General features: G+C 37.5%; 1 protein-coding gene across 1 annotated transcript in view; it reads right to left on the bottom strand.

Annotated features, from left to right (window-relative positions):
- The window catches only part of PIGU (phosphatidylinositol glycan anchor biosynthesis class U), a 118,033-nt gene that overhangs the window by 7,169 nt on the left and 84,855 nt on the right, over positions 1-26,009 (bottom strand). Inside the window, exons 8-11 of the mRNA XM_044664380.1 lie at positions 25,367-25,521; positions 13,615-13,758; positions 10,512-10,636; positions 4,786-4,928 (exon numbers count right to left, since the gene is read on the bottom strand). Of these exons, the coding sequence (XP_044520315.1) occupies positions 4,786-4,928; positions 10,512-10,636; positions 13,615-13,758; positions 25,367-25,521 (567 nt within the window). The remainder of the gene's footprint in view (positions 1-4,785; positions 4,929-10,511; positions 10,637-13,614; positions 13,759-25,366; positions 25,522-26,009) is intronic.

Genomic DNA, 26,009 nt, shown 5'->3' with positions numbered 1-26,009 from the left:
GCCAGTAAACAGTTCAAGGACACCTGGAGGCCAGATCCAAGCAGACAGATGGAAAACAGACGTGGGGCAGACAAGTGGGCAACAGAGATGAGTGGACTGGGACAAAGGTCTCTCTGCAGAATCTCTCCAGATCACTTGGAGGTTTTTTTTGTTTGTTTTTGGTGGAGGGAGGCTGCAGAGCACTGAGACAAGGGGTAGGAATGAGGAAGAGAGCAGAATACTCTACAGTAAAGTTAACATAAATGTTAAAAGTTAAAGCATAGGAGACAGCTGGGTAGCTCAGTGAATTGAGAGCCAGCCCTAGAGATGGGAGGTCCTAGGTTCAAATCTGGCCTCAGAAACTTCCTAGCTGTGTGACCCTGGGTAAGTCATTTACCTCCCCAAGTCACTTAACCCCCGTTGCTGTGTGAATGGAAATAGCTCACTCTCATTTATTTGTGTAGACTCTAGCCACCAGAAATAATGTCACCCCATACAACTTAGAATTAAGTGGGGAAGGGGGAGGTCTGTTACCCACAGGTGATAGTGACAAATCAAAAACAAGGGACTGCCCTTTGGGCAGTCCAAAACAGTGTTGAAGCTACCATTTGTCCACTTGAAATTGGAGGTGGATGCAGGAAGTGATGAAGGATGCTATCTTTTAAATATGATGGTAACTTCCTGTGGAGGCAGTTGGCACTTTGAACTCGGTGTTGAAGGATCTCTGGTGAGACCTCAGACTGCTTCCCTTTGAATTGTCATGTGGGTAAGTCAAGCCGACTCTCCTTCTCTTCCCTTGGTGTTTCTGGAGGCTCTAGCCTTAGGGAGGCCTCTCTTCTTGGAGGAGGCCTTGTGGCTAGAAGCCTTGTTAAATTCACCTCTGTGCCCCTCTGCTGGGGCCTCTGAATTCCTACCTGGTTCAGGCCTCTGGTCCGGGCCAGAGTTTCCCTCTCTCAATTTCCCTACCTTCATCCTTCCTAATTGTAAATAAACCACTATAAAAGTCATCCTGACTTGGGTCCATTTTATTTTGAAATCGAGTTAATCGATTTCTGGCAACCATACCTTAAATATCTAGTTTCCCCTCTTACATTGCCTAGCCCTTACCAGCCTTGGAACCAATACACAGTATTGATTCTAAGATGGAAGGTAAGAGTTACTAAGGAAAAATAAAGTTAAAGCAAGAACTGACCTTGGTTTCAGGCATCCATTGGGGAGGAGTGGCCTTGGAACATATCCAAGATTTGTGTGTGGGGACTACTGTACAGTACTGTATAATAATTTACAATGGACTTAATTATTACTATATTTAATGCTAGTAATATCTTACTGTGTGTTTATCAATGAAACTTTATTTGTGTGTGTGTGTGTGTGTGTGTGTGTGTGTGTGTGTGTACAAGAAAATCACATTATATATGGATCAGCAGGTGTTCACTTATATCTGTGGTTTCAGCCCTTCATGGCAAATCTTGAAATGTATCTTCCCTGTACAAATAGCAGAGTCCTTCTGTATTACTCCAGTTGGTGATCTCATCAACTCCCAGGAACTTAATTATCATCTCGATGCTAACTGTTCTCATATCTACCTATCTAGCCTCAGCCTCTCTTATGAGGTCCACAATCTAGGGGTCATCCTCAACTCCATCCTCTCTCACCCACACTAGCCAATCTGTTACCAAGCTCTGATGATTTCCACCTGTGTATCATCTCTCAAATATACCCCCTTCTCTCCTTTGCTGTTGCCTCCAATGCAGCGCAGGCCTTCATCCCCTCATGCCAGGATTACTGTGACAGCCTGCTGTTGGGTCTGCCTTCCTCAAGTTTCTTCCCACTCAACTAACCTCCATTCAGCCACCAAAGTGATATTCCTAAAGCACAGGTCTATGTCACACCCACTATGATTTCCAATACTATGTAAAATCTTACTGTTTGGTGATCAAAGTCCTTCATGGTCTAGCCTCTTTTCCCAATCTTCCAGTCTTCTTACACCTCACTACCCACATACTCTAATCAAGTGATCCTGGCCTCCTTGCTGTTCCATGAGTGAGACATGTCTTTTGGCTCCAGACATTTTCTCTGGCTGCCTCTCCTAGAATGTGCTCTCTCATTTCTACCTACTGACTTCTTTCAAGGCTTAACTGAAAACCCATCATTTATAGGAAGCACTTCCCAACCCTTATTTCTAGTACTTTACCTGGTTAATTATTCCCTGCTTATCCTTTCCATAGCTCATTGGCATACATTTGTTTACTAGTTGGCCCCTCATGAAAAGCTAAGTCTATTTCCTCTTTTTTTTGTATAGCCCTCACACTTAGCACAGGGCCAATGCTGAATAACTGTTTACTGATTACTGATAACACCATTTTTACAACAATATTCTTATATTACAAGGCAGAAATGCAGAAGGCAAAGACCCAGGACAAGAAATACTAAATACTACCTGGGCATCAATTCTACTTGCAATTGCATTCAGATCAAGGCCTCTCTAGGCATACCAAAGAGCAGCTGAATATACTGAAGTGGAGAGAAGATGAACCCATTTGAGGATTACACAGGACGTGGACCCAGCCATTTCCTCTTCTCAGAAGGTTCAACCCTGTATTCTTAATGGTGTAATATTCCCTACATTTCTCCTCACCCACCACCTATTTCGAGAATCATGAGACAGCATTCAGATATCTTGAGGTAAGGTCAGAATACCTGAGAGTCATAAACTGGGCTTGTATATACATTCTTTAATAGGACCTATGTTTGACATCTTAATACCCTGCTTTACTGGGGATGCGCACACATGTATCTGATCCTGATAGGTATGCAGCAATATTTTCTTTTTTTTTTTTTTAGTCCTGACTGATCTTGTTTGAGCACAGGAGATGTGTACATGATGAAAAGAGGATTGCATTAATAATATAAGGTAGATAATTGCAAATCTTTTAGAGACCACGTGCCCAAATTGCAAACCTCATGCCACATGTGAGCCCCACCTCCCAACTTACCGCAGACAGGGGAGGGAGGAAGTACTCTCATTGGGCTGCTGAGCAGAGGGACAGGTGATATAAGAAATGTCCTCAGTTAGGGTGGAAAGGGGGAGGGGAGCAATCCCCTCTGGCATGTGTGCCATAGCTTTGCCTTCATGGGTATAATGTACACAAATATAAAAAGATACAGAATGTGTTAGAGCCAAGTTAGCTTGAGCCTGGCCTGGCCTATGGCATACACAGAGCCCTTGAGGGAGCCCAAAGCAGCAAGTTGAGTTTGAAACAAAGTCTTAGTTTTTAATACAAAAGAGCTGTTCACTCTAATTCTCAATTGAGATTTATGGAATACAGAAAACTCTTCCCAAGGAGGGCAGGCAAGAAACTGCAAGCAACGGCAATGAGTGGATGCAAGTTGGAGCTGTTTCAGATCTAGAATACAGATCCAGATTAGCCAAATGGAAAGTACACATCCCTCCCATGAAGATTCTCCCAAGGCTACTAACCCGCAGAGACCTTTTTCTTCTCCTCTGCCTCTCCACAGCAATTACTATCAAAATAATTCCTATAGCACTTACTTGTATATGATCTTAGGACATTTCTTCTACTATTGTCCTGAATTTTTTGTTAATATTTAGCTTTCTAAGTGTTTATGCAATTTGATCCCTAATCAGATTAAGGGCAGGGACCATATTTGTCTTATTTCTCTAATTTACCCACACTCCCTCGTACTGAGTCCTGCACAAATTAAAGCATTCACTACATTTGATATGGTTTGAGAGAAAAGGTAAAGTTCATTATTCCCTACAGAGTTAGAATTCTTTTGAGATGATGTCACAAGGTACAAAGGTGGCAACCCTAGATATAGGAAGGGGTACCTGAAACTTGAAGGTAAGGATGCCACTGACTAGCTAAATGGTTTGGGCCATTTCCCTAGTTTTCCCCTTTCTCCCCCATCTCTTTTGCCTTCTATCACTGTCTTTGCTATTTCCCACTTCAATAGCACCCTCAACTTCACTATGGGAGCCATGTAGGCTGGAGAAAATAAGTGGGTTACCTGGTAAGCTACAAGAACCAGTACCAGATAAAGACCTCAGACTCACGCAACTGCTAACACAAGGTCAGGCAAGCAGGCTCCCAGCAAAAAAGAGTATCTCCCTCTCAGAAAGGGCCAAACTAGCATTCCTAAGTCCCAGAGATACAATACTAATACTGAGGAGGAACAGGGAGGAACCAGGACATTTCTGTGTTGGAGAGGTAAAAGGAAGGGAGTCTAGAAGATGTGTGACATCAAGAAATACATGAAAAAAAGGAATATACTCCATGACCAAATCTCACTCAGAGGCCAGGTTCCTGAAATCACCTTTCCTCTTATCAACTGCAGACTCAGTGTTTGGTATCCTAAAACAAATGTATGCATCAGACAATAATTCTCCAGAAATATCGATAGCAAGCAATACTAGTTCCATGACTCACTAAAAAGTCCCCCTTCTTCCTTCAGGATGTAACCTTGAAGGCAAGTGTTTTAGATAGGGACTAATGACCATCATCAGTGGCTCCAGATACCAACACCCCCTATTCTGTCATTAATCCACAGGCAGGGATAATTGGCTATTTAAATGGTCCAATTGTTTATCATCAAGACCTTGAAATGCAGAACAAAACCTGACCAGGCAAACTCCATGTGATGAATGTAGGATGCAAGAATCCAAAGTGTCCCACAATAGAGCAAGAGGACTGTAGAGAGCACAAGTTGTTACAGGTTCTACCCATAGGTCAGAGGCTACTATATGCTATTCCCCAGTACCCTCTTCCCCAGACTGTGACTCACCTGCCCAACATTGAATGTCAGTGTAATAGCATAATAGAAATTGGAGTTAGCACTTCCTGCATAAATCCAAAGATGCCATAAAACTGGAAAGAGCAGAGAGCAGACAATCATCACACAGGAGAGGAAAAAGATGTTCCGAAGGACTGCAAAAATAGACAACACTGAGAATTAGCATCAAGCAAACACATTTCTTACCTGTTCTTCTTTGAAGGAAGGAAGGAAGAAAAAGAAGGTTATCACATATATCACAAAAGACAAACCTCCTTCAGAGATACCATGTACCAGTTCACTTATTTGTCAATAGCTTTCCATGTTGGTGTCTTCTAATCTGTTGAGTTTGTTGAAGTTCAGGTATGGGTCTTGTCACTAAAGCTATAATTGGCTAAGAAAGCAGTTACTAGGACAGCTAGGTTGGTTCAGTGGATAGAGCCAGGCTGGAGACAGGAGATCCTGGGTTCAAATCTGGGCTCAGACACTTCTGAGCTATCAACCCTGGGCAAGTCACTAACCTCCCATTGCCTAGTCCTTACCACCCTTTTGCCTTGGAACCAGTACTTAACATTGATCTGAGATGGAAGGTAACGAAAGAAAGAAAAAAGGCAGTTACTGTAGACATTATATAATTCTCTCTATCCACTGAGTCAACCTTGCTGCCCTCTTGACAATATATAATTAATAGAAATCTATTATCCACAGTAAGGAGAAATTAGACCACATCTAGATGTGTTTATCAGTTCTAGGTCTAAATCTTCGCAAAAACAGTCATAAACTGGAGCATGTGTAGGATCACAAGGAAGACTAGAATGTTATATGAGGATTGAGTGATTTAATTTAGAATGTTAGCATAGAAATAAGAATACCTAGATCTGCTCAAATTAGAATAGGCCAGTCTATGGTTGAGTTAGTTCTCTGTCACCAGAAGTATTTAAGCAGAGACTGGATGTCATATCAGGGTTGTTTTAAAAAGGATAGTTTCACCATCTATAATCTAACTTCAGACAATAGTTGGGACTCGGAGGTTCTTTCTTATCATCCTGTGATTTGATATCAAAGAGAATAATTCCTGAGGCCCTGAGTATACCAAAACATGATGATCAGTAAGGACCCCCATGGTAATGCAGGAATAATTTTTCTTTTCACTGGTAGGCTAGGTGGAGAATTATATCAGGCCAAATTAGGTACAGTGATTACTATAAAAAAAAATCAATAAAAGTCATGGTCCCATTCCATTAAAAAAATACTAATTCCTTGTTAAGATCTTTTAGTCAGGGACTTTTTGTATCCTGAGCAACTTAGCTCATGACTAGCACATTTTTTTTTTTTAAATTTATCCTGGGACTCCATTCTAGGAGCATAGGGTCACAACCAGTAGGCAATGGGTCACTCAGGGTCACCCAGCTGGAAAGTGTCTGAGCCCAGATTTGAACCTAGGACCTTTCGTCTCTAGGCCTGGCTCTCAATCCACTGAGCTAGCCCAGCTGCCCCTACTTTAGGTTGCAGTTTCTTTAGCAGATGTAGTTTTTACCGGGTGGGGTTGCTAGCCCCACGCCCAACCCTCCTCCTTTTTCATCCGGGCTAGAGACTGTCCTTAGCCCAGGAGTGGTACATAGTAGGTGCTTAATAAATGTTGATCAATTCTGACCCACACCCACTCTCATAGTGGATTTATTTACTTTGAAAAGGGAAATTTTTTATACTTGTAAAAGGAAAATCTTTATAACAGAGATTTACTAGTTATTGGCTCTATTTTGTATATTGAAATATTTGGTAATGAGTAGAAAAAAAAACCTTTTAAGGAAGGGGTTGAACTATGTAATTATCTAAAGCCCCTTCTACAATTAAGTCCATAATAATGAAGATAAATGTTTATTGAAATAGCTAGATTGGGGTGAAGTTATAAAAGGTCTTAAATGATAGACCAGGACTTTTAGCCTTTTATCCTCCCTCTTTCTTCTACATGGAGATAAGGGATCAGGGCTCCTATTCTGGCTCCACATTTCCTAGCCGTACAACCATGAGCAAGTCATTTAACCTTTTCTACACTTCCATTTTCCCATTTGGGATAACAATACCAATAGAACCTGGGAAAGTGTTTTAATCTATAAAGCACCACTGAAGTATCAGCTACTATTGCTATTATGTATATGTTGATTAACTCCTGGAAGAGATTATTTTCCCTTAAAAAAAGGAGAGAAAGAGGTTTCCTCATTTGTTGATAATCAAGTAAGAATCAGAGGACCAAGAGCTCTAGACCAAAAGTTGAGTGAGATGTACAGGTCATGGTACATTCCAAACACAAGATGTCGCCCAAGAGAACTAAAAGGTAAAAATTCAACAAAGCCTTCTGGGGCCAAAAAACATGACAGGCAATGTAGTAAGCCTTCCCTAACTCAACGTGCAGAAAAGGCATGATTTTCAGACATGACTAATGCAAGAATTCCTTTTGCTTGACCATGTAAACCAAAAAGGCTTGGTTTTTCTTTTTTTTTTTTCCAATGGAGTCAAAGTTGGGAGGGAGAGGGGGATAGAGACATAAGAATTGCCACACAAAAAGGAAAGAAATAAAAAAGGATCATTGAAGAACTAAGACAATCACAAAGAAGGCATCATTTAGGTCTGAAGGAAACACAGGAAAGCTGGAAAGCTTTAAAGTTATATATTGAATTTATTATAGAATTAAAAGGAAAAGTAAACTGTATCTAAGAGTTTCACAGTTTTTCACAAAACTTTCTTATACTATTTCACTTTATTTTATGGAAAAGCTAATTTTATTTAGTGTTCTTTAAAGTCAGAATAAAAAGGCATTTTAAAAAATCCTCTCCACCTTGAAACATACCTAATCTGAAAAAAAAAAAAACAGCTAACAGATCAGTGCCAACAACCAAATGACCTTCGACATTGTCTTTTATGCTTTAGTCATCTATCTGCAGAGAACACATACAAAGGGTCAGCACTTAGAAGACATTTCCCTGCTTTACTTTCCTGTTTAAATAATTTTTATGGTTGTCATGAAGTTAAGTAGGATCAATGGTTGGAAGTTACAAAGAACTACCTGATAATTAGAGCTGATGCCCTTATTTGTAAAGGATACCGTAAAAGGAATTCATGCTTCAGGTAGTAGATGTCTTAAGACTTTTCCAACTCTTAGGAAGAAAAAGTAGATATTAAAGGTTGTTTTTAAAACAAAATTTAAAAGTACTCCTCAGTTTCAGGTGTATGCCACTGGCTTAAAGACTTCTAAAAACTTCTAGGCATCAAACTAAGGGGCCAAAATCTAATGTCTCCAATAAACAAAGAAGCTATTGGCTGAATGGGTCATGTGGTGGTGACACAAACATAACATTCCAAGCAAATGTCTTCATAGCCCCTGGTGCTGAGAGACTCACAATTACTGTCAGTCTAAACTCAAAAACAAAACAAAACAAAAAAACCGCATAGCTCAGAAAGTCAGTGACATAGTTCATTAGGGCCATATAACCTCTCAGAAATCACACTCCCAACTCTCACAGTGACTCATCACTCTACAAGGTAGACTCTGGTTTTTAATCATTTTTCAAATCTTAAAACATGTCTATTCCAACATTTCTTTAATCCTCAGAGCCAGCATGTTTTAGAATCTGTACTTAGGAATACCATGTGGCACAACAGTAATCTGCACTCAAAGAAATACTATACCCATGAATTTGTACAAAGGAGTTCTGTGGACTATTATACATGCCTCATATGTATACAAGAGACAACTATGATATTTTAGAAAGAGCACTGAACACCTACACTGGGGTTGCAACTCAACCATTAGTGTGAATGGAAAACTCACTTTCCCTCTCTAAGCCTCAGGGGTCTCATCTGTAAACTGGGGGGGAGGGGAACATGCATACTACCTGTTTCACAGAAGTGCTATTAAGATGAATGTAAATTATTTTGTTGTCTTTGTTATTAAAACAATGACCATTACTACTGCTAAGATGAACTGAGGAATGAAGATCAAGGTCAGGAAGCAAAGGAATGAAAATCAAATGTGTGAAACAGAAGAGCAAAGAAAACTATTATTATATCCTTTTTGGTTTAAACATGAAAATAAACATGTTTTTCCAAAACACGAATATCCAACTTTGGAAGGCAAAATAAGAAAAGTAAAGTGAAAGGGACCAAATCCCCTTGTCCACATAAAAAATCGTGGTCTGCAGCATCAAGTAGAACTTATGGTTCTTGCTGTCATCCACACACTCTCCAAATGATCTATCTGGCTATTAAAGGGCCACAAGGTTAAGTCCCAAACCTGCTTGATGACTCTTGCAGATAATCATGAGGAAACTGCAGGAGGTGATGAGGAAACACCTGGGCAGCCAATGCTGTTGCCATAAATCCAGCTTGGTAACTCGAAATACAATCACCTGTGTGAGCACATGCTGCACCCACTCACACTATTGACTTTTCTGTTCTTCCTGCTGTTTGGGTGGCTGTCATGTTAGTCAGTTTCACGTTTAGAGCTCGTTAGTTTCACTTCCTGCTTGGCATATGAAGCCCCAGAGGGCTGGTGAATGAAACAACAGATGCACAGTCTCCAGAGTTCAGTCGTTGCTTTCATTCACCTCAATGAGGTTTAGCCAGAGGTTGCAAAACTGCTGCCTCGTCTCATTTTTATAACAAATTGCAGTACCACAATGTGTTAAAAGTTGGGAAGACCCTGATAGAACTGGGTCAAACACCTCGTTTTCAAGATGGAGGAAACCCAGTCTTAGAAAAGAAAGGAGCTTGTTCAGGACATACTGTCAAGTTAATGGAAAAAGTGGGCCTAGAATCAAGGTCTTCTCACTATCCCAATGCTAAACTGCTAGGGTTAATTTATTGAGATTATCCCATAATATTGAGATCATTCTTCCTCATTCTTTCTAGGCCACTGAAAATCTTCAGACAGCTCATTGCTGGTAGATGGGTACTCTGGGCATAATGACATTTCTTCACAAGCAAGGGGGAGAGTTATTCATAGCTTCAGTCACCTATTATATTTTTATTTCATTTTTCTTGTCTTCAGAAACCACACTTTAGCTCCTTTAGAGAGTATGGAAGGGACTGGATTGCCTTGTGGCAAGAGTTCTGTAGCTGGTAGTCAGGATTCCTGAATCGAAACCCTGGGTCTAACACTAGTTGTATGTTCACAGGCCTTAGTTTCCCCATCTGTAAAATAGGGATGATATTTACACTACTGACCTCATAGGACTACTGTGAGAAAAGTTTTCTGTAAATCTTATCAAGCTCTCAGGAGTCGTTATTATTTATTGTTAAGGGCAGGAACTACTGTGAGCAACTTGAGCACAAAAACTGTCTTTTGCCTCTTTTTGTACCCCCAGAACGTAGCACAGTACCTGGTTCATAACAGGAACTTAATAAATGTTTACTGATTGACTGATTGCTTCATTAACTGAATTATATCTTTCTGGTTCCTCTGAGGCAGATGGAAACATATATAAATTATAAAATATATCATAAATGCCAACAAAAACCCTCCCCAGTTATCACTACTATCAGTGCCTAGAGCATCCAACATGGCAAGTACAGAATGATTTTCCTGTTTCTTTATGGCTTTCATCCATCGATTGTTTCTAGCTTAAATCTAGTAACCACTACCCTTCACCTGACATCAAAGAATAAACATAAATCTTCCACCGGGGAATTTAAGAAAGATATACTCAAGAGTCTTTTAAGGAAAAAAGGAAGGCGCTTACATCTGTAGAGATGGCTCCACACAGGAAGAAAAGCCAAGTACAGGGCGACATCCCCCAGTGTGGGATAGGACTTGAAAATCGAGATAACAGCAATCTGGATGAACATGAAGAACATAGGATGATCCCTGAGGTAGAAGGAATAAACCAAGATAAATTAGGATCTAGCATGAGTAAAAATTCCAAGTAACAATCCTGAGGACCCTCATAAACTTCACCACTGATTTCTGAAAATAGAATATCCAGTGTCTGGGAAGGTCCCAGGTTCAACCACGAAGTACCAGGCGAACCAAAGAGCCTTCATACAAACCAGTCACCATGAAGGAGGCATCCCAAGATTAGTACCCAGGGAAAGGGGTTATTATGACCCTTTTAAACAACCACAGAAACCTGAACAGTCAACAGAGACAATGATTCTCAATTTACCTTCACACCTAAGAGACAGAAAAATGAAGTCAACATTTTTTACTGCAGGCCATAAATGGTCAGTCAAGACATCTAGGAAGATTCCCCTGCTGCTGAGCCCATGGAGCCAGAGCTTATAAAAGGCAGCTCCTTTCCTTACAGCAGCAAACAGGGTACAGAGGAATCCTTAGTTCTAAAGGGGCAGAGTGAAAAGAGCCCTAGTCTTGGAGTCAGGAGTCCTGGCTCTTGGCTCCATTTGACTGCGTGCTCCTTGAAAGCAGAGGTCATATTTTGGCTTTCTTTCTATTCACTGTGCCTAGCACACAGCAGGCACCTCATAAATGTCAGCTGACCAACTGGCTCTGACATTACTACCTGTGTGACTTTGGCAGATCATTTACCCTGCTGAATGGTTCCTACAATTTGCTGTACTTACTTACCTCATGGGGTGACTATGCAGAAAGTATGTTAAAAATCTTATGCTGCAGAAATTGAGTTGTTATTAGTATGGATACGAGTTATTTTTCTGAAGGAAGCAGCTGAAAGCCATATAAAGTTGTGAAGTTGCTGAAGGGCAGTAACTACATTTCATTTTCTCAGCTCTATCACCATGAGATGATGCAAAAAGACCAATCTTGTGATTGCCCAAAATACTGAGTGGAGACAATATGAAGGATCTTCATTCTCAGACTCCTTTCTCTGCTCCGCCTAGGGAAAAATCACCATTCTTGGCTGATTTCCCTTTTTCTCAGTGAAGGACAGCACTACTGGCAACCTGTCTCATAAAGGTGTTCTGCAGGAAATAATGAACCCCTTCCTTGTCAGCAAAGTAATGAAAAGTAGGTCAACCTGGGGATTCATTCTGTGGGCCTAAATCATACACACAGTGGCAAAATTAACACATCAGCATTTCTCTGAAACTCAATGGACCCAACAGCAGAATTACTATATAAGTTAGTAAAGATCTACAGTAGCCTGTGAGAAATAATGTGTGGGAGCTAGTAAAGGTTTTCAGAAATAAAAAAAAAACAACAAAAGATATGTACTATAAATTATTGTTTTAAGCAACTGAAACCCTCATTACTTGAAACATTTCTAGAGAAAGGTCACTGAAAATGTGGTGGCAAATTAACAATTCCATAGCCCCAGAAAATGTTTTGAATCTTTGAACAAAGAGACTTTCTTCGACAAAATGTAAACTGCTACCATAAAGGCCACAAATTAATCTGGGAGGAAGATGCTAAAGAGAATAGGAGAAAATTCAAGAAAAATCTGGTGTGCCACCTAGAGCATTCAAATGGACCCTTCTTTCATGCAGACCAGAAAGCCTGGATAGAAACCTCAATAGGAGGGAGTAAAGATTCCTGGAGAAATCAGATGACTTCTAAGTGACCTCAGGGGTCCCAAAGACAAGGGAATGTCACAGAAAACTGATATTACCTCAGCAGGAGCTATTTTTATAGGCATTCACACACAAGAAGACAGGAGAGCACACAGTCCATTCCAAATGAAAATGGAAATCTGGGTCTTGAGAGGACAGTCTTAATTCCTACTGGATCTATTGAATGATCTTTATTGTGTCTGATTTCTTGTCTAGGAAGCAACACTTAAAAAAATCTTCATAGGAAATTACCATAATGTGTTTTTAGTATTTTTTAAGTGCTCAGCCTCTAGGAGATAGCAGAGGGAACATGATCTAGCAGACAGACAAGATGTTACTATTATATGCAAATAAAAGAAAAAGAAATGTTTCTCATTTCTAGGCACAAAGGAACCTTTGGGAAGTTTCACATAAGGCAAAGTGTGACCTAAACCAGACGGAAAGATTATTTTACCCTTTATTATGTTGCTTTTCATTGTCACAATCATGTCTCTTACAGAGTAACATGGCAAAAGGGAATTTCACAAGCACAAATACTTGGCAGGGAATGTCAGGCCAGAACAAGGCTACAGATGGCAAGCTTTTCTGCTAACGTCCCCTAGTTTCCTGTGGATTATGGATGGCACCAAAATTCATTCTTATCACAGTCACCTGACACTTATTGAAAGTGTCAGCCTGTGTCAGGGCAATGGCACAGTCATCATGGCAAATATCACAAAGGACTATATTTTAGGTTACTTAGAGGTTCCCTACTGAGAGAACTGTTGTTGGAAAATGTGTATGTTTCAAAATGTCACTTTTCATCCATCTGGTCTATTTCAGTTATAGATTTTCTTTTACTGCATTACATATGCAGTGCTTTGCACATGCTAAAAGGAAAGGTAAAATGGTGGAAAGAGTTTGAACTTAGAGTCTGGAACCCTAAGAGTTTGGCTCTATCCCTTAATGGTTTATGATACAGGTCATCCACTTGTATGTCCAGCAGATTACTTAACACTTCCAAGAAGCTTTACTTCTTTGATCTTCGGTTTCCTTCTCTAAAAATGGGGATTACAGTCATCTACTTCATAGTATTAGTAAAGTGAAATCACTCTATAAAGGAGTTGTTTAACAAATGTTTGTTAAACCAAACTAAATTGTCAGGTTAGGTAGATTTTTTCCAAAGCTATTAGGAGAGAAGGTTCCCACAGCCAAGTTTATAGAAACTTAATTATGGAGTCACAGTTTAGTCTCTGCTGCCACCAAACTTGCAGTGTCAGAGCAGCAGAGAAACATCAGACACTTATGTGAACAGAGGGGCAATTATACAAAACCACTTACTTCAATTTCACTGCTAAGGGGATCGTGTAGAAGAAGACATTGATCTGAAACACGCAGACAAAGAAGAGGCTGAAGTGTTCAAACATTTCTGCAAAGAAGTACCAGAAGAGACCGATGTTTGGAGTGAGATCAGGAACAGAAAGTCTGTAATTTTTAAAAGAAAAAGAAAAGTTAAAAATTATATGTATGTGTACACATGTATGTATGTATGTATGTATGTATGTATGTATGTGAGTGTGTATATGTGGTCAACTGGAACTTAATTATATCTCCATAGAATATGAGCTTTATTTAAGAACTCCAATCAATGCAATGACTAATTACTATTTCAGAAGATAATAACAAAACATGCTACTCATTTCCTAAGGGAGAAAGAGGTGATGGACCCAAGTGAAGATTGAAGCTATGTTTTGGACATGACCAATGATGGAATCTGTTTTGTTTGATTATCCATATTTGTTTTGGGGGTTTTGTTTTTCTTTTTTCTGGGGATGGAGAAAAGGAAGAAGAGAAAATATATGCATGTTAATTGGAAAAGTAAAATAAAGTTTACCAAAAATGCTAGTGAAAAAGAAAAAAAAAAAAGGAATTTGGTCAGAGAAGGCAGTACCAGAGGTCCTAAACTTTAAAAATATAAAGTAGAGAGAGAACCTCATCAGAGTGCAATGATATTAATTCAATATGTGGAATATAATATCTGGAATCAGGAAGAACTGGGACAAAATTCTACCTCTGACCCCTACTAGCTATGTGACCTTCAACAAGTCTCTTAGTCTCTCTGAGCCTCAGTTTCCACATCTGTAAAAGGTGAATAATAATACTTGCCTTCTTTCCTAAAAAGATTGTTTTGAGGATCAAATAAAATAACTATTAGAAGTGTTTTGAAAAAATTTAAGCACTATGTAGATATCTATTATTATTATTAATATTATTATTGAGATGATGATGATGATGTATGTGTGTGCTTGGAGAAGCAGTATAGTATAGTGTAAAGAAAACTGAACTTACAGATAAGAAAGACCCATGTTTGAATCTTGCCTTTGATACTTACTATATGAGCATGGGCAAGTAACTTAACATCTTTCATCATTAAATTCTTCATCAGTAAACCAGAAATACCTGTAGGACATACCTCCCAGGGTTGCTGTGAGGCAGAAATGAGACAATAGTTTTACCTAGTTTCTAAAACTTTAAAGTATTAATGAAAGTTATTTACTCTTCTCTTTTTTAAAAATTCCCTACTATAAGGGATGTCTCACAGGGAGGGGAGATGGGAAACTGGAAACAATGAACTTTAGATAATTGTTAAACAAAAGGTATCCAAATTTAGAAAGAAGTGAGCACTACCAGATGAGAACAAAAAGAGAGACTTCGTGGAGACTAAATTGACCCTAAGTCAACAAAAAAAGTCAAGAATTTGGAACAGCTAGGTGGCAAAGTAGATAGTAGTGGACAGAGACTCCTGGAGTTGGGAGGATCTGGGTTCAACTATGGTCTCAGACACTTCTTAGCTGTGTAATCCTAGGCAAGTCACCTTCTAAAAAAGATGAAGTCTTTTAATCAAGATTGACCTGTACAGGGGGGCAGCTGGGTAGCTCAGTGGATTGAGAACCAGGCCTAGAGATGGGAGGTCCTAGGTTGAAATCTGGCCTCAGACATTTCCCAGCTGTGTGACCCTGGGCAAGTCATTTGACCCCCATTGCCTACCCTTATCACTCTTCTGCCTTAGAGCCAATACACGGTATTGACTCCAAGATGGAAGGTAAGGGTTTAAAAAAACTCCAACATAGAAGGTAAGGGTTTAAATAAAAAAATTGACCTGTACAGAAGATCATTGGCCTCTCACTTTCCCCTCCCTCTAGCTATTTTCATTTTTAGCTTTACCTTAATTAAAGTCAAAGACCCACAGTTTTCCATTAGCTTTCCAATTATTCAGCTTGGAATACCTATCAAAATGTTCAAGTTTGGTGGTAAGGATTAAAATAATGACTTCAAATTTAACCCTTGCCCCTCTGTACTAGAGTTGTTACTGGGACAGAAAACAAGGGTTAAATTTTTTTTTTAAGTCAAGAATTCTGTCAGGGCCAAGAGAGGGAGGCAATACGGAACATATGATTTTGGAAAACTTATGTGGAAATTTGTTATTAAAATAAAAAATAAAAATAATGCAAAAAATCAAGAATTCTGAGAGGTATAATTGAAGAGGGGGTACATTGCAAGAATGAAGACAGTTTTTGCAAAAACACAGCAACAGGAGATGCCATGAGTTCAGGAAATACCTACAGATTACAGTGAAAAAAGAATATAAGTTAAGGCTGGAAAGCTGAAAAATGCAAGAGGAGGCATTAGAATGTGGAGGACTTTGTTCTTTTATATAATATTTTGTTTTATTTTTTCCAATTACATTTTTAACATTTGTTTTATTTTTCCAATTACATTTTAACATTAGTTTTCTGAAATTCTGAGTTCCAAGTTCTCTCCCTCCTTTCTCCCAAGATGATAATCAATTTAATATTAGTTATTTTACATGCGTAATCATGTAAAACATATTTCCACATTGGTCATATTGTGGAAGAAGACTCATAAAACACAAACAACAATGACAATGTGAAGAGAATAAAGTAAAAAATAGTATGCATTCATCTGCATTCAGAATCCATCAGTTATTTCTCTGGAGGTAGCATTTTTCATCATGAATCCTTTGGAATTGTCTTGGATCATTTTATTGCTGAGAATAGCTATGCCATTCATAATTGATGATTGTACAATATTGCTGTTGTGTACAATGTTCATATAGATCTTTACAGGTTTTTCTGAAATCATCCTGCTCATCATTTCTTAAAGTACCATCATATTCCATCACAACCATATACCACAATTTGTTCAGCCATTCCCCAATTGATGGGCATCTCCTTAATTTCCAATTCTTTGCCACCACAAAAACAGCTGCTATAAATATTTTTGTACAAACAGGTCTTTTTCCTTTATGGAGGACTTTAAATATCAACACTAAAAAGTTTATATTTTATTCTTAGGCAACAAAGAGCTATTGACAATTTTTGAGCAGAACACCACAGTCAGAAGTATATGTTAGGAAGTTTATTTTTGTAGTTGTGTAAAAGATGGTTGGAAAAGGGTGGAGAAGCACTGGAGGTTTGAAGAGGGAAGAAAAGGTTTCCAATAACTTATAAGGGAAATATATAGGGAGAAATTATAGGTCATGGGTGTTAAGGAGACTTGTGTTTTTGGAGGTCAGGGTATTTGAGAGAACATCAACTTGTATACTTAAGTCTTCAGGTATGAAGGAAAGTATTAGGTTGAAGAGAAAAGCCATCAACCTGTACTTCATTCCTTGAGAAATGAAGGAGAGTGATTTAGAGGTTGAAAGATTACAATAAATATTTAGCTAGCTATAGGTAGATGCTGTGAACTTCAAAGGAAGAGAGGTTGTATTGAGTAATAGTGAGAAAGAGAATATCTGTAAGTGGCAATTGGGCAATGTTACTCTCAGCACATTGGATCATGAAACAGTACAGAAGGAATGACCTGCCCTGGAGGAAGTAGCCAAAGATGAATATAAATAAAAGTTTATTAAAAATTGATAGGGTATGGGGGCAGCTGGGTAGCTCAGTGGAGTGAGAGTCAGGCCTAGAGACAGGAGGTCCTAGGTTCAAACCCGGCCTCAGCCACTTCCCAGCTGTGTGACCCTGGGCAAGTCACTTGACCCCCATTGCCCACCCTTACCAATCTTCCACCTATGAGACAATACACCGAAGTACAAGGGTTAAAAAAAAAAATTGATAGGGTAGGGGGACAGTTGGGTGGCTTGGTGGATTGACAGACAGGTCTAGAGATGGGAGGTCCTGGTTTCAAATTTGGAACTTCCTAGCTGTGTGACCTTGGGCAAGACACTTAACGCCCATTGCCTAGACCTTACCACTCTTCTGCCTTGGAACCAATACCCAGTATTGATTCTAAGACAGAAGGTAAGGATTTAAAAATAATTTTTTAATTAAAAAAAATGATAGTTGCAGAGAGCACAATGAAAAGTGTTTTGGATAAAATGATACCCCAGAAGAAAACCACAAATAAAACCCAGAGTCTCTGATATTTATTTATTTATTTAAAGCATGTTTTTTTATTTTTTAAAACCTGACCTTCCATCTTAGAGTCAATACTGTGTATTGGCACCAAGGCAGAAGAGTGGTAAGGGCTGGGCAATGGGGGTCAAATGACTTGCCCAGGGTCACACAGCTAGAAAGTGTCTGAGGCCAGATTTGAAACTAGGACCTCCTGTCTCTAGGCCTGGCTCTCAATCCACAGAGCCATGCAGCTTCCCCCTCTCTAATATTTATACAGAATGCACAAGTTATGAAAAATAAAATAGGTATACTAGCAATCTTAACAAAAGGAGTGAAATTTTATTTTAAATATATATCAGTGGAAAATAAGGATATACCTTACTCAAAAGGAACATAATGGACAAAAAAGATGATTAAATATATTGTATGATAAAGATATACTTGCAAAAAAATCCATGAAACAGAAGAAGGAAAAGAAAAGAGGAAGAAAAATAAATAATACTGTGTGGGAACATACTACAGAGCATTTGACTCTAACACAGAGGAAAGAAGGGATGGGCTCAGGAATTTCAGTCCAACATGTATTAAATGAATACAATGATAAGGCAAATCACAAATCTAGCATGAGAGAAGTAATAAAAAGCTTTAAATATTCAAAAACAGAGGTACTTGATTGACCTTAATTTTAGTTTTCAAAGGTAAAGTAACAAGAAGAACTGCTATCAGGAATTTATTTGGATCAATAAGAAAGAAATAATTGCTGAGTAAAAAAATTTCCCTTAGGGAAAATCAATCAACTCCACCTTACAGCATGAACTAGACGTTGGAAATAATCTCTATCCTAGATTTTAGAAGAGTAGATTTCTAACAGTTCAGAGAAAAGATAGGTAAGACTCCAAGATCTAAAACATTACAGGGAAAGTAGATCCAAAAGGGATAGAAAGCTCTAAAAAAATTCTGAAAGCAAAAGGAAAAAGATTCTGAAATCAAGAAATTCAGAAGCTCTCTAAAAAGACATATGTGGATGCATAATTACATTTTCCAAGGACATATATAGGAGATGAAAGCAAAGACAGATAAATGAGGCTGAATATTCTAATTGGTTTCACTATTTCCACTCTCCCAGTCTTTAATCCATCCTCCCTACAGCTGTCACAATGAACGATCTCCCCAAAGTCCATATTAGGATGTCACTTCTAATAATAATAATATTAATAAAAAATTAATAAATTTTATTATAAATAAATAAAAACAAAAAATAAATAAACAACTACCAGTGACTCCTGAAAGCCAACAGGATAAATATCAATTCCTCTGTTTGGCCCTTAAAGTCTTTTACAATCAGACTTCAGGCTACTTTTCTAGATTAATTTTCAATAATCTCCTTTCTGTCTTCTTTGGTCAATACAAACTGACTTTCTTGCTGTTTCCATTATACAACTTTCCATCTTCCATCTCCATTTCTTTGCACACAATGATTTTTAGTTCTTAGAATCCCTAGATTCATTCAAAGTTCAACTCGATGATCACCTTAAGCTACATGAGGCCCTTCCTGATCCTCCCTAGTGCTAGTACCTCCCTTACAGACAAAAACCACTTTGTATTAAAGTAAACATTTCATATTTGCTAATAATTACGAATGTTGTTTCCACTGGTAGAATATTAGTTCCTGGAGAAAAGGACTAATTTCATTTTTATCTTTGTAGCTCTAGTACCTAGCATAATGCCTGGTGAGCTGTATAATGATCAAGCATGGCTCTGGAGAGGCACTGAGAAAATAAATCTCCTCTTTATTGCAAAGATGGGTGGCTATAGGTGTGGAACAGAGTATACACTACACATGTTGATTGGTTTTGTTGAAATTATTTTCTCTTGTGCTGAAAGGAATAATAAATTGGAGGAATTCCATGTGAAATGGAATGACCTCCAGGAATTGATGCATAGTGAAAGGAGCAGAACCAGGAGAACACTGTACACAGAGATGGATACAGTGTGGTAAAATCGAATGTAATGGACTTCTGTACTAGCAGCAATGCAATGACCCAGGACAATTCTGAGGGACTTGTGGAAAAGAAGGCTACCCACATTCAGAGGAAGAACTACAGGAGTGGAAACACAGAAGAAAAACAACTGCTTAAACATATGGGTTGATATGGACATGATTGGGGTTGTAGACTTGAAATAAGCACACCAATGCAACTATCAATAATATGTAAATAAGTCTTGACTGATGACACACATGTTAAAACCAGTGGAAATGCACATTGGCTAAGGCGGGGTTGAAGGGGGGGGGTGAAGGAGAAAGTAAAAACATGAATCATGTAACCATGGAAAATTTTTCTAAAAGAATAAAATATTTAAATTAAAAAGAAAAAGAAAAAAAGAAATTATTTTCTCTTTCTTTTTTAAACCTTATTACACAATGGATGACTCTAAGGATAGAAGAGGGAAGAGGGATACAGTGGGAAATAAATGTGACATAACAGCAAAAAGCATTAAGAAAACATTTTTCTTATATGCTTGTTGATTTTTTTCTTTCTTTTTTTTTGGGGGGGGGTATACTATCTTTTATTTAATTAATTAATTTAGAATATTTTTCCATGGTTACAGGATTCATGTTCTAACCCTTCTCTCTTCCTATCCCCTCCCATAGCCAACACACAATTCCACTGGGTTTTACATGTGTCATTGATCAAGACCTATTTCCATATTATTGATATTTGCGCTAGGGTGCTCATTTTGAGTCAATATCCCTAATTATATCCCCATCCTCCCATGTGATCAGGCAGTTGTTTTTCTTCTGTGTTTCTACTTCCACAGTTCTTTCTCTGGATGTGAATAGTATTCTTTCTCATAGGTCCCTCATAGTTGTCCTGGATCATTGCATTGTTGCTAGTAGAGGAGTCTATTAACATTTTACCACAGTGTATCAGTCTCTGTGTACAATGTTCTCCTTGTTCTGCTCCTTTCACTTTGCATCAATTCCTGGAGGTCATTCCAGTTCACATGGAAGTCCTCCAGTTCCTTATTCCTTTGAGCACAATAGTATTTTCCATCACCAACTTGTTGATTATTTTAATACAAAAGAGTGGCAAGATCCTTTAACAGTATCAGGAGCACTAAAGTTCAGAATAAACTGAACTTGGCAATTCTACAGACCACAACAAAAAGGATTTTTTTTTTTTTTTTACCTATGATGGAAGCAAAAGGAAGATAAATCAAAATAATAGCACTTGCTATTCCTAGAGGGGCCAAGACAACTGGAAATAAAATGAAGACAGTTGTTCAGTTCTTACTTTTTTTTCCTCTACCAAGAAAATGATTTTTGAACTCAGAAACAGGACAAAAATATTCACCAGGAAGTTGAAACTAAAGTTCTGACAGAAAAAGGTAAAGAAAGCACTGAGTTGCCCTCACTGAAATGAAGTGATCAGGCATGGATAAACCATATCCGAAGACACTGAAAGAACTGGCAGTATCATTACTGAAAGCATCTGTCATCACAGGAGCTTTAGAAATAATGAAGCTAACATCTCACACACCATATTACACTGAATTACTAATGGATTAAACACAAACATAAAAAAGCTTTTTTTAAAAAAATAAGAAGAGATGAAACAAAGATACACAAAGAATTAAAATAAAGGGCTCAGTGGATTGAAAGCCAGGCTCAAAGACTGTGGGTTGTAGGTTCAAATATGAACTCCCACATTTCCTAGCTGAGTGACTTGGGCAAGTCACCTCCCTTGCCTAGAACATACTGTTCTGCTTTGGAACCAATACATAGTATTGATTCTAAGACAAAAGGTAAGAGTTAAAAAAAGAAAAGGAAAAAATGCTATCTAACTCTAGAGAGAGAATTGGTGAACTCTGAGCATGAAATGAAGTATAATTTTCTTACTTTTTCTTGTCTTTAAAAAGTTACATAAAAAAAAGATACATAGCTAATATGGAAATATTTTGTATAATTTCTACTTTCCTTCTCAGTGGCGGCAGGGGTAGGGGGATAAGAAATCGGGGAGTGGGAAGGCCAGAGAATTTGGAACTCAAAATTTAAAATGAAAAAAAAAAACATTAAATAAATGAATGATTTTTTTAAGTTGAAAGAGAATAAAAGGGAATCTCAGGTATAGGGTAGTTTAAAATTTTTATTAAAGTACATGATTAGATAAAATGTATGTTCTTGGAGCACATAAAAATAAAAAAAAACAAAAAATGAGAAAAGAAAAAATTGAAAAAAATAATTATGACAAATATGCAAGAAAAATTGATAGTAAAATATATAATGATGGTAAATTCTAAGTTAAATGTTGTGAGCATTTCACATGTTTTTACTTAACTCTTTTTTAAAGGAAAAGTCCTATGTATGGAGTGCAAATTTTGCTTCTTGGGAAGTTATTGGTTTGACAAAACTAAATGTACCAATTAAAAAAATAAAACATATAAGGAACTATTAAAAATATAACAGTTACTCTGAGTCTCAAATGGATAAAGGATATCAATAATTTCTAAAAGAAGATATATTGTTAACAATCACTTGAAAAAATACTCAAATTCACTAAAAATAAAAAAAATTCATATTTAAACAAGTTAGGGGTATAAATACCTCACACTCATCAAAATGACAAAAATAATTGGAACTAATAAAATCCAGTTCTGACAGAGTTGTGAAATAGCAAGTACATGTATTCCTTTCTTAAGGGAACTCTTCATTTGCAGACCCCTTGAGAAAAGCAATATAACTGTACACAGCAAAAGTACAAAAATGACTCTGTCCACTACCCAACAACTCTGTTAAGAATAGATCATGAAAAAAAAAAGAATAGATTATGAGAGTATTTAAAATAGAAGTCATATATACTTATAGAAGCATCACTTCTCATTTCAATCTTGGAGCTAGAAGCTGTAGAACAACCTAAACATAAAGTAATGGGAAATAAATAAGTTGTCATATACAAATGTAATGTAATGCTATAAGTGCAATTAAGTCTGACAAGCATAAAAAATATAAAGAAACCTAAATGGATGAAAATGAAATAATGCAGAGAAAAAAAACAAAGTATACAATAATTACTATCAGATAAATATTTAATGGAAAGTGACAAAAAGTGATAAAGGTTTAAAGGGAATGACAGGATATGATATTTTATGTATTGAGTTCATTTACTTAAATGTAAATAATTACAAAGCAAGTTTAATTATTCTGAATGGTTTTTGACATTTAGTTAATAGTTGCCATTTTTTTTAAATCATGGAAAATTGAAGAAAAGTGCCAGGGGTAGAGTCAGAAAAATGTTGTACCAATTTCCCCAAAAGGAAAGAAAATGGTATCTCCAAATTATAAGCTGGTGAACCTGACTCTGACTCCTAGAAAAATTTAAGATTACATGATTAAGGGCATGGCTTGTGAGCATTTAGAAAGGTAAGTAGTATTCAAAAAGAAACTAAAAATAGCTCTATCTAGAGAAAGTCATGCCAAACTCATTAATTTCCACTTTTTAACAAGATAACTAACTGAGGTACCACCTCACACCTAGCAGATTGGCTAATATGACAGTAAAGGAAAATAATAAATGTTGGAGAGGATGTGGCAAAATTATGACACTAATACACTGCTGGTGGAATTGTGAACTGATCCAACCATTCTGGAGTGCAATTTGTAATTATGACCAAAGGGCTCTAAAAAGAATGCATGCCCTTTAATCCAGCAATACCACTACTAGGTTTGTACCCCAAAGAGATAATAAAAAAGGGTTGTACAAAAATATTCATAGCCTCATTATTTATGGTGGCAAAACATTGGAAAATGAGAGGGTATCACTTGATTGGGGAAGGACAAACAAATGTGGTATATGATGGTGATAGAATACTATGTGCTGTAAGGAATGATGATCTGGAGGATTTTTACATGAACTGGAAGAACCTCCATGAACTGATGCAGAGTGAAATTAGCAGAACCAAGAGAACATTTTACACAGTAATTGAAATATTGTGGAACAATCAAATGTAATGGACTTTGCTACTAGTAGCAATGCAATGATCCAGGACAATCCTGAGTTACTTATGAGAAAGCTTGATAACCACATTGAAAGAAAGAACTGTGGGAGTAGAAACACAGAAGAAAAACGTATGACTGATCTTTTGTTTATATTGGGGTTTTGGTTTCAAATACAAAAATGAATAATATGGAAATAAGTATCAAGTGATAACATTTGTATAACCCAAAAGAATTGCTGGTCAGCTCCAGGAGGGTGGAAAGAAGAGGGGAGGGGGAAAAAACGTATCATTCAAACATGGCAAAATATTTTTAAAAAATAAAATAAAATAAAAAACAAGATAACTAGTTTGAAGATCTAGAGGGGCATTCTGAATACAATATAAACCTGGATTTCAGAAAAACATCTGAAAAAAGTTTCTCATGCTATTCATGTGGACAAGATGGAGAAATACAGTTCATAATGAAAGGAGTTTGGTGAATTTGGAACTGGTTGAATAAGGAAACGCAGTCTTTTTGGTTTTTTTTTAACTCTTACCTTCTGCCTTAGAATTGATAATAAATATTGGTTCCAAGGCAGAAGGACAGTAAGGTCTAGGCAACTGGTATTAACTGACTTGCCCAGGATCACACAGCTAAGAAGTATATGAGGCCAGATTTGAACCTAGGATCTCCCTTCTCTAGGCTTGATTCTCTTGCCACTGAGCCACTTAGCTGTCCTACAATGAGTAGTCTAAAATACCTCCATTTGGTCAAATAGAAGGGATGTCCCCAGTAGAGTGTTTCAGAAATGTCTTTGACCCGAAAAGATCTCAATAGACTCGAACAAGGCAATAATTAGATGAGAGTTCAGTCTTACGTTCTGTTTAAAAAAAAAATCAATCGATTACAGTATAGGAAAGGCTATACAAGAGTTTAAGAATTTCGGTAGAGCATAAGCTTAATATAAATTAAAAGTGTAACAACAGTCAAAAAAGCTAATATGATTATGACAGGAAAAAGGCTTGGAATGAGGAAAATGATCATTGAAATGCACTTGTCCCTGATCAGATCACATACAGAGGGCTGAATTCAGTTCTGAGTATCAAATGAAGGACAATGGAAAACTAGAGTGCCTCCAAAAGAGAGTAATCAGAGTGGTATGGGGATGGAAGTCCATGGCAAAGGAGGATCAGCTGAACCAAATGGAAGGTAGCAAGCTGTAGTTGAAAGAGAACAAGATTTTGAATCAGAATACCTAGTCTTGGTTCTATGATTATATTTAACTACAGGCAAGTTCTTTGACCTCTATGAGCCTCAGTTTCCCCATAAGGAATATGGGGAAATATTCCCCACAAGGGAATAATTATGCATTACTAACCTCACAAATCAAATGAGCAATAAGGATCAGTTAAACAAAATGAGAATTGGTTTTTAAAGGGTTCTAGAACAATAAATTACTATATAAATATGAGTTACTGGTTATTATTCCAGTGTACCACTGATACCTAGTACTTAGCTAAGTCAATTAGAGATTCAGATATATCTTGGAATGTCCTGAGACTACATGCTCTCCAGCACTGCTCTATAGAAGATAAATGAGGTATCTTCACACGGGCTGTCTCCTGTAATTCCCATAAGATAACTTAAACCAAATTAGCATTCAATTCATCTCAGTGACTCTGGAATAACTTACATGAAGCCATAAACAGAAGGAATGAAATCCCAGGAGCTGAGAAGGAAGAATGAGAGGCAGACGATAACCACCAGGCTTCCCACATACATCACAATGTACTGTCCTGTGAAGATCCAAAAGGCTTTGCTCTGCAGTTTCACAGGGAGGTACTGTCGCTAGAAGAGAACAGAGAACACATTTAGGAGAGACAAAGCAGGAAAATATGCCCCTTGTTCTGGCATTAATTTCAACCTCACCTAGTGAGCAAATAAGTCGAAATGAAAATATGAATTAATTAACTGAAAGAAAAAAGATAAGCCACCTTATTTCTTAGTTCTGAATGACCACAGTGTGACAAAATGGAAAAGAAGAGTGGATCAGGACTCTTTTTAGTCCAAGCTTTACTGTGTGACTTTCTAGATAGATATTTCCTCTTTCTACACAAAACTTTCCCCATGATTACAGTAAGCTGAATTATAACAGAGTAGCTTTAAGTCCATGGATGCTAGTTTTCTACATGAAAGTATATAGGGTTTTCATGAGAAAATGTGGATAAAGGAAATATTTTCTCTGTAAAATGTTAAATATGCAATCATGTATCTATCAAAAATACTTGTGCAATAGCTTTCTTTTCTGTTAACAACCCAACAAACCTCAAAAGTGA

Source organism: Gracilinanus agilis, chromosome 2, assembly GCF_016433145.1.
Source record: "Gracilinanus agilis isolate LMUSP501 chromosome 2, AgileGrace, whole genome shotgun sequence".
In the NCBI taxonomy this organism is placed as follows: Eukaryota; Metazoa; Chordata; class Mammalia; order Didelphimorphia; family Didelphidae; genus Gracilinanus; species Gracilinanus agilis.
The sequence above is the reverse complement of the archived record's forward strand: the minus strand, read 5'-3'. Positions and strand labels throughout refer to the sequence as shown.